Source organism: Cyphomyrmex costatus, unplaced genomic scaffold (genome assembly GCF_001594065.2).
Source record: "Cyphomyrmex costatus isolate MS0001 unplaced genomic scaffold, Ccosl1.0 scaffold754, whole genome shotgun sequence".
Lineage (NCBI taxonomy): Eukaryota > Metazoa > Arthropoda > Insecta > Hymenoptera > Formicidae > Cyphomyrmex > Cyphomyrmex costatus.
The window spans coordinates 94,979-104,604 of NW_017280327.1; the positions used below are offsets into that span (position 1 = coordinate 94,979).

Here is a 9,626-nt window from a genome sequence, read left to right on the forward strand (position 1 = left end):
GGGGGAGGATGGGGAGGGGGGGGGGAGGGTACAAAGGAACTCAATAATTCGATACGATGAAAAACGCGCATTTCCCGAGTGCAAGCAATCAGCATGAAAGCTTATTGTCGTTCTCGTTCTCCCTATTGCAAAGACAATAGTGGATCCTGCGATTGCGAGACTTAGACGCCACGTGGTAAATTCACACAGGATCGTCACGAGCCATTACGTTATTATTACAACACCGCGCAGTTTGTCCGTATTACCTTAATGGTAGCGTGGCAGTCGTATCTTTTCCCTCTTTGGGGCTCTGTGTCCCATATGGCGAAACGCGAAAAGGTATTGGTATATATTTACCGGTGAGACCATAAACGCAAGAATTACGTCACCGAGTATTATAACACATGTTCACATGCGTGTTCTAAACGAGACCCAAGGGAACAAGGTATTATCTCAAATCGATTAATCGAACCTCCAAGATTAGTAAAAGAGTCATCTTCCATTGATTTTCAATTCATTGAAATGATGAACTTCCAATCCGTTTAGCAAGGAAAAAAAATGTCTTCGGTCTGTCTGACTTAATTTCGAAATCAGATTATTTCAAAATCAATTTTTCCTCGACGAGGAAGAATTGTCAGGTAACTTTAATATCAAAATTAGGGTGATAAATTGTCAGTCATGGACGATATTAACCTTCTAGGCACATTGTCTTGTCATTAAAAAAACAATTTTTACTAAATTTTTTGCTATCGATATTTATATTAATATATAATATCAATAAATAGCCTTTTTAGTAATTAGAAGTACTGTTAGTGTTTAATATTATATATAATATATTTCTAACTTTTCAAGTGTAATCTTCACAGAGCCCAAATTTATTCCGAATTTAACTTTAAATTAAATGTTGCAAAATATACAATATTCGTCCTTAGAAAGTTAAATATCATAATAATTAAGTTACAAATCATAAATTCTACCGAACAATCCTATCGTTCAATTGCTTCTCCTGAACTTTCCAAGAGAGACAGAGAGGGAGGGGAGGGGGGTTTAAAAAATGATTTTTAAAGCTGCAAAACTATCGATTGATATCAACTCAATCAAATAACGAATCAAGGAGAAATGACTGTTTGATCTGGACACCCGGTAGATATCCTACGCGAAACACACGTCTCGTCGTGTGAAGATACGAAGATACAACGATCGTACAGCGCGCTTTTATCTCGCGGGGCACGCGATATCGGGGTGGTCCAGGAACAGCACGGAAAGCCTCGCTCTCGCCTGCCAAGCGTCTCGGGGGAGGAAACGGCTGCGTGCATTGCGCCCCCGCGCGCGCGGTATGCACCGCGTCCTGCGACCTACATCAACAACGGGCGCGAGTACAGCGAGAGCGAGGATACATTATTACTGCCATCGGAAAGCGAAGCTCTCTCCGATGCGATGGTAGTGCGACGGCCGGAGGGTGTTTCAGGGTCGGTTGCCATGGCGATACGGCTGGGACCGCTGGCACGGGGGTGCAGCCTGGAATATCCACCCCTCCTGCCTCTTTTCCGCGATTCCCTCTTCTCCCTCCTTCCCTCTCTCGACCATCTCCCTCTCGCCTTCTCTCTCTCTCTCCCTCTTTCTCTCTCACTTTACGTTTCTCCCTCCTCTTGCACCGTTACCACCGCTCTCACCGTTCGCGTTTTTCTCCCCCGTATACATACGTATTCACTCGGCCGCCCTCCCTACCATCCCCAACCACCCTCCTCATCACCCTCGCCGGCCCTTTCGCCCTCTTTTGTTCCCAGGCTGACTCCCTTTCAACGAAGGCAACGGTGGCTTTGGCCTCTCATCTTTTCTCTCCTTCTCCAACGTCTAATCGCGCGTCGTCCACCACACGACTTTATTTCGTCATGGCGAGTTTAATCCCGATACTCCCTGGGCTGGAACTGCGTTATATACGTCACTTCGCTCTTGCGGTATTGTTGCGCGATAACGATCGATAATGCGTAATAACGGCTCACGAAAACGTGACTATCACGTCGACGAAATTTCGCCCGATGTGTTCATCGCGAGTCGCGACCAATCATGATTATTCACAAGCTTGAATAGGCGACTTTGTTAATAATTGCTTTTCAGCCATTGCAATCAATATCCAAACTGTATATTTGCTCGTTATCGATAGGTATTCGTATTTTATAAAAAAATTTTGATATAAATATTAAAAATTTAAAGTAAAAACAACATAGATTAGCCAATAATTTGGTTAAAAAACATTTTATATTACAACATATGTATTTAATAATCCGCGTACAACACATATGTTATGCGAATATATGTCTAACTTAATGTTATAATTTAAAAAACGTTTATATAGATTAGTCTATTTAAAGCACTCGCTTATGCTTTGATCACTGATCGAAGATTTTGATTACTGATTACATTTTTCCAGAATCAGTGACCGATTAACGTTATCGAATATTGATTCCTGTCATTATGTAATCCGTATAATCGCATGTCTATACACCGAAAGGAGATAAAGGAAATCCCGGTCATAATGAGTGTGCCAGAATCCCGGACGTGCTTGTTAAAAAGCAATTACTCTCGTTGTACGAAGAGCCGTTCGTGAGGAGACTACTTCGCTTGAAAATCGCTCGCTTTGCGTCCTCACTTTGCTAATTTGAATCACTCATTGCCACTCGGCCGGCTCTCAAAGGTCACGGGAAACGCGTTTGTCGCGTGCGATTCGCGTTTATTTCCGAGTCGCGTAAATTTCCTGTGGATGAGAGAAAAGGGAAAAATAAAAAAAGAGAAAAGGGCGAAGAAGAAGAGGAAGAAGAGAACGACGCCGGGAAGAAAACGTCACCAAAGATGTACGACGACGACGACGATGCCGCGGGTAAATTGTAATCGCGCCGCTTCTTCCGAGTGCACATGCATGACTGCAACCGTATCGTGCATTCGTGACAAAGTGCCCCTCCGATACACGCGCGCTCACGAAAGAATGTGCACTCGTAGATAATTTTATTCGCGGCGAGAAGCGACTTTAATAGTGACGCCATACAATACATGTATACGTATATATATATATATATATATATATATACACCTATATTCGAATCTTTATTTCATCCTCGATATATATTGCACGTATTTACGGATAATTCCATAAGCGCAAGCGCACTTTTAATAGCGATTCATTCAATCTCGTACATTGGAGAGATTTCTCGTGGAAAGATATATTTTCCTGGATCCATCGCTGTTTTTCCTGTCGGATCTCTCCGCGGGCAATTTCGCCGGGTTCGCTAATTAACTTTTAACAGGAACAAATAGATAACGCGCAGTCGGGTTATAAGCTAAACGACCACGTTTTTCCCAGAAATGCATGAAGAATTATTTTTCTATCCAAGAGAGAGATAGAATCAAGGAAAAATACATAAATAAATATTAACTTTAACTCTTTCTGCATTCCATACACGAATGATCATCATGTACCATAACTTTATCGATCCTTTAAAATAAATTCTTTAAGGGTCCACGATTAATGATTTAGATATAAATTAAATTTTAAAATTCAAACTTTTTGCAGATTACTTTTTTAAAATTACGGTAAAATAAGATAACTTCGACCAAAATTTAAAAAAAATATTTAGATAGCAGGCACATAGTAGATAAATCAGGTCGCATGTTTCAAAATATTTTTTAAGGTATTTTATTTTTAAGGACATTCACACAAATTTTAATATGTTTGTTGTCTAAATATTATCTTTGGACCAAAATTACTTCGTTTTACAATATTGCCTACACACACACACACACACACACACACACACACACACACACACACACTCTCTCTCTCTCTCTCTCTCTCTCTCTCTCTCTCTCTCTCCTCTCTCTCTCTCTCTCTATTATTTTCATTATCATTTTTTAATAATTTGAAGGGGGTATACAAAACATTATATTATAAACAAAATTACTACTGATACACATATAATATATCTTATTTTAGCACTTGAGAAAATTTTCATCCTAAAGGATTCGATAAATGGCCATATTCACCTATAGCGATTTTTTTGTTTTATAAGACGCTTATTACAATACATTGAGTAAACCAGGAGGAGGCACAATGCTAAAGAGCGAAATAACTATCACAAGGACTATCTGCAAACAGTCGTTAATTACCGTTGTCCGAATGTCAGGTAATGTGAGAGAGTACGATTGTACTTTCGCTTATTGCCCGTGAAATGTACATTGATCATTCGCGGAACGGATGAGGTGAGGCGATTAATCAGACCACGATAGACGTCGCGAGGATACCTTCTCGGTAAAGTCGATGCCGCAGACATCGCCACTAACGAAACACGTGTCAACGCGCGTTAAGTCGCAAACCCCCAGAGAACCAGTGCGACACGCTCGTTAATCACCAGCACGTCGAGCGTGATGGATTAAAATCAGCGACGCATCCCTACGTGCCACTTTCTTTCTTCGCGAATCATCCCCTTTCGATCAGACGTTCCCAAAGGTTCTGCAAGTTTTTGCGGATATGAGTTACGTTAACATTATACGAGCTACTAACTGAAATCTTTTTGTTTATCCTTTGCAGAGATATATAAAATATCGTTTTTCTGCGAAAGAGTTTTGTTAATTCCAATATTTTAGTAAAAATATCTTGCAAGTTTAATTTAAAAATATGTAAAGATAAAATTGTACGCTAAATGTTAAAAATATATTTAAGTACAATTTTTTATAACCGTTATTTGTATTTTCATAGCTGTTTAATATCTGATCAGACATCATGTAATATTGCTTATCTATTAAATTTTTTAATTACTATTTTAATCTTTAAAAGAACAAGGTAATTTTACGAGCAATTTCTGTAAAATCTCTTCTTATTCAGCAACTTTCTCAGAAATTTTACTCTCTATTGTCATAAATTATCAATCGACTCTAACATTTTCTTTTCTATGATCACAGAGATGCCTCTTACTTTTACCATTTAGTTCGCATTAAAGTATCGAAGGGCGCTTAAAAATAACTGCGACATTATCGTCAGTGACATATTGACGAGGAAAAGTACACGGCGTGGGTACTTATGGTCTAGAATTATTATTAGCTCTACGACTATTGTTAGAATTACATTGTTTTACGCTAGGATTTACGTAATGAAGGAGAATAGCGATGAGGAAGTTAGTGAATCAATTAATGAGACATAATCGAAGTAACAATCTATATTATTTCAGTGAGATAACTTCCATAATTAGATATTTCATAAATAAACACATAGGTACATCACACGTTATGAAAGCTATTAGATCTTTTAAACCTTTAAAAAACGTTAAATTAACAATATAACAAACAATCGTATCTACATCGTCGGGAATAATTATGAGTGTAACAATTGTGAGCTGTAAAACGTAAGTACAAGGCAATATCTTAGGAATCCACTTATACTTCGTCTTCGAAATACTGCAAGAACGGCATTCGGAATTTTGGGAAGAATATCTTGGCGGAATGGGAACTTACCGCGTGCTCATATTTCTGGCTCCAGGATAACTCTTAGATTCTCCATCCTCGAGCATCCGCGTAATGTCTAAGATTGATGCGTAAGATATATATACCAGGAGGAGAAAGCATATTTCGAGAAAATGAGCGAGCGCGAAAATAGGAAATCCGCCCGAAAAGTCATGCGAAGAGCCGGCGCCGCGCAGCGCTTCCGTTTATCAGACAATTGAAATTTCCGACAAGTGATAAGCATCGCTACTCGTTTCCTCGTAATCAACCAACGATCGACAGACAGCTGTCAAGATTCCTTCTCTTACTACAGCTGGCATTATTTTTTCTCTGTGACAGTAAAAAAAAGAACCCGATTTATTCACACATGGCTGTACAAAGAATTGGCGAAAAAATAATACGAAGCGAGAGAATGGAAGATGACACGAGCAAACCGACTTCGAGTAATAAATGACCATGATGAATAATAACTCGGTTATTGAAAGAAAATTCCAGCCGTAGTTTTCCAACTCGCAATATTAGTCTAGTTCCCGGATAAGGTCCTTCTTTCGTTTCTTCTCCGAGGAGGCTCACCTCCTCCCCCCCCTTCCCCTCTCACCGACCACTTTGCTATGCTTTCTTTATTCCGCAAAGCCACGTCTGCGTAATGGCTATTCAGATATCGAATCGATTTATTTCCCAGGGGGCTTTCGGAAACTTCGGCCATCTCTGCGGTGAACTTGGAATAGCTATCTTCCTTCTCTTTCTCACTTTCTTTCACTCCTTTATATCTACCTCTCTCTTTTGCAGCGCACTTTGGGGTCCCCAAGATCTTGGACTTTGCCATAGAGCGTGAAATGTTCATTGGGTCACATTCGTTTCGCAAAACTTTTATCGCCACGTTTTGTCTAAATCTTCTAAATCGACCGTTAAAGGAGCGTAGAAGATACTCGAACGAGATAAATTGCAATTTATGCATCCAGATTGATAAATCGAGAATTTATTTATATATTTAATAATTTTTTAATGAAAATTGTAATTTAATATACCTTATAAATAAATAGTAACTATATTTATTATTATTGGATCTAATAAAAATATCAGGAGACAGGAGGGTAATGTCTCAATGTTAAGACATTAATAGTAACATTATGTGATGTAAGCTGCAGTCAATAATTGACATTGTATCAGTTCATCGGAAAATTTGGTTTTGATGTAACTATCAAACGCTTTAAAAGCGTCTTTCAGTCAGGAAATTCGATGTAATCGGGCAATAGATAGACGGTTTAATTATACGGATAAATGGATAGATAGATGGAGAGTTAGTTTCATTAGATAGATAAATGGATATGTGGGTAGATTTATACCTAGTTAGGTCAATTATCGAAGAGATTCCGATATAATGCTATCAGAACGATTGCTTCTCACAAATGTGATTAAAATCACGTCCAATTAAGAAAAGCGGACGGAAAAGTCGATAACCGATGGAAAGACCAAGCAATTGAATGAATGATATCATTTTCGTGAAAGTTGTATTGTCTCCTTATATGCTAATATGATTAAAAAATCATCAAAGTAAAAAATAATATAAATTCTAAAATAATAAATTCTCTTTGCATACTCTAACATCTTCTGTTGCTACTCAAATTTTATGTTATATGCTTACAAATTTATTATTGTTATTACTTTTGGAATATTGATATGTAAGGAACGATTAGTACTTCCAAGTCTGTAATTAAATAAGATGGAGATTAAGATGATATATTTTTCATCGGTCTTTTGTATCAATCAATAAGAAATAAATCAATCGTATTCTATCAACAATATCGCGTGATGAAGAAAGACGAAACTTGGACTTAACTGTACTTATCTGGATTCTCCCATATATGTACAACACAATATGAACTGGTTACTAGAACGTGCACATTAAGTCTTCGCGAGGAACTACTCGGGAGAATAGTTTAAGTGCCTTTCTAGAGAAAGCTCATCAAGACGCTCGTCAAATAATTAATGCTCTCCTCCGAAGAGAGATAGAGCACTTTAAGATTCACTTCGACGCGCCTTCAAAGAACGCGACTTGCCAATATCCGCAAAAGAATTTTCGCAATGTTAATTATTAGATCCTAATTTTCTAAGCGCACTAAAATGTAATACGAAACATCAGCTACGTTTTATTACATTGGTTATCGCGATAAAGAAATATAATATTAAAATCATTGTAAAAATTTAATTCAATAAAAATTAAATGAAAGGATTGAAAAAGTTATTATCTAATAATACATTTTAATATACTTTATTGAGATTTACGAATTCTATTTTAAACATCCAATAGCAAATTTTTAAAGAGATATATAATAAGACGCATTAAGCAGATTGAATTTTCTCTGCATCGCAAAATAAAATGATGTAAATCGTCTAACCTTATTCGGGTATCCATTGTATCTGAGCAGTTTCTTGCAACACTTGCCGCGGTTCTCATAATAGAACATCTGCACCATGTCCGCGCGATCGGTCGCGCCGCTGACGGTGAACGGCGCCCTGGACGACGACGGCGGTTGTTGTTGCTGTTGTTGTTGCTGCTGCTGAGTCGGCGATTGCCGACGCCCCAGTGGCACGCAAGGACACCACCCCGAGACCATCACACCGATCGGGCCTGTCGCTGGCCCGATTCGCCTGACCCAAAGCTTCCAATTTCTTCTTCGCTTCCTCGTTCTTTCTTCGAAGATCACTTCGTCCCGTTGAAGACAAGTCTCTTCATTGTGTCCCTCTTCACCTCCTCGCGAAGTAAACTCTTCTATACTTCCAACCTCACGTGGGCCTGAGAAATCTCGTTAGAAATCTGATAATTTTTTGCGATGAAGTTACGTCGTGGCTTTGTTAGCGCATTCTAAAGCCTTTTATAAGAGGAACAAATTTGACGTGATGCTGGCGATAGTTGTCACATGGAGGAATTTGGCAACGAGTCTTGTACTACTTGTCGATGCGTTGGCAGCGAGCACCCGAGGGACCTGGAAAAAAATGGATGATTAAAAAAATAACTGTGCTAGATAATCTATGTGCTAATAGATTTATTCTGTTTAACCATATATATTCTTATTTGTGTCTTTAAACCTCTCTCTCTCTCTCTCTCACATGTATGTTTATTTTATTTTTAACATAAAAAGATACTAAATTGTAGGTAAATAGAAGAGGAATATTAATCGTTAGTCATGAATTTTAAAGATTAAATGGGGTTGGTGTTTTATACCATGTATGCTATCGTTTTCCATAACAAAAAACCTAACATTTATGCGTCTTCGAAATTGAAAGTATTGCCTTTTATTACAAACGAACAAAGTATTCGTGAAACACAGCAAGACTTAATTTTGAAGTGAGTTAATCAAATCTAACAAACTCTTTCGCGAATATTGGGACAAAATTGCGGAATGTGGCGGACGTCAAGGAGGAAGCGAATCCTGCCAGACTATCTGTGTGGAGTTGTCGTTCGTTCCACCACGAATGTCGTTCGTGCTTTTCAGACTTTCGAAGAAATCTGTCCGATTAAATTCGAGTGCATGTCGTTGCGAATTACGGTCGGATCCATTACCGCACCAAAAAAGCGTGCTCTCCGTAAATCAACGGCCGTTAGATTTGCCGTTCGATCTTGTGAGTTAAATTAACGACTACTGCAAAAAGCGCGTCAGGTTGATAAATTGGTAGATAGAAGGATAGATGCTGTAGAAGGATGAATTTCCTTCAACCATAGATTCCCCAAACACGACCTGAGATAAATAGATATAATTTATTTAGATCTTGAGGGGCGAGTCTTGTAAGATATACGAGAACAGGAAACTAGAATGGGATACTTAAGATTGGTGATAACATTCGCAAATAAATGTATTTTGTATTGTAATTAATCTTTTCTTAAAAGTAATATTGAAAAGTAATTACAATAATAGAATAATAATAACATCGTTATCTTTAATTAAATAATGCGTTTATATTATATCTAGAATTTTTTCCAGAAGAGATATACAAAAAGGTAATCGTTACTATTAATAGAAAAGCAGTCTTTAATTAATATAGTATTTTAATAATATGTCATGGTATATGTAATGGTATGTCAATCATTCGACATCACGGATCCATTCGAAAAATTGTCAGTTGAGACGTACGTTTTATTTCCTCACAAAACAAAA

General features: G+C 37.9%; 1 protein-coding gene across 1 annotated transcript in view; it reads right to left on the reverse strand.

Moving 5' to 3' along the window:
• Window positions 1-8,134, reverse strand: part of LOC108781043 (uncharacterized) — a 32,341-nt gene extending 24,207 nt beyond the window's left edge. Inside the window, exon 1 of the mRNA XM_018548908.1 lies at window positions 7,869-8,134. Within this exon, the coding sequence (XP_018404410.1) occupies window positions 7,869-8,087 (219 nt within the window). The 5' untranslated portion in view covers window positions 8,088-8,134. The remainder of the gene's footprint in view (window positions 1-7,868) is intronic.
• Window positions 8,135-9,626: the final 1,492 nt, after the last annotated feature.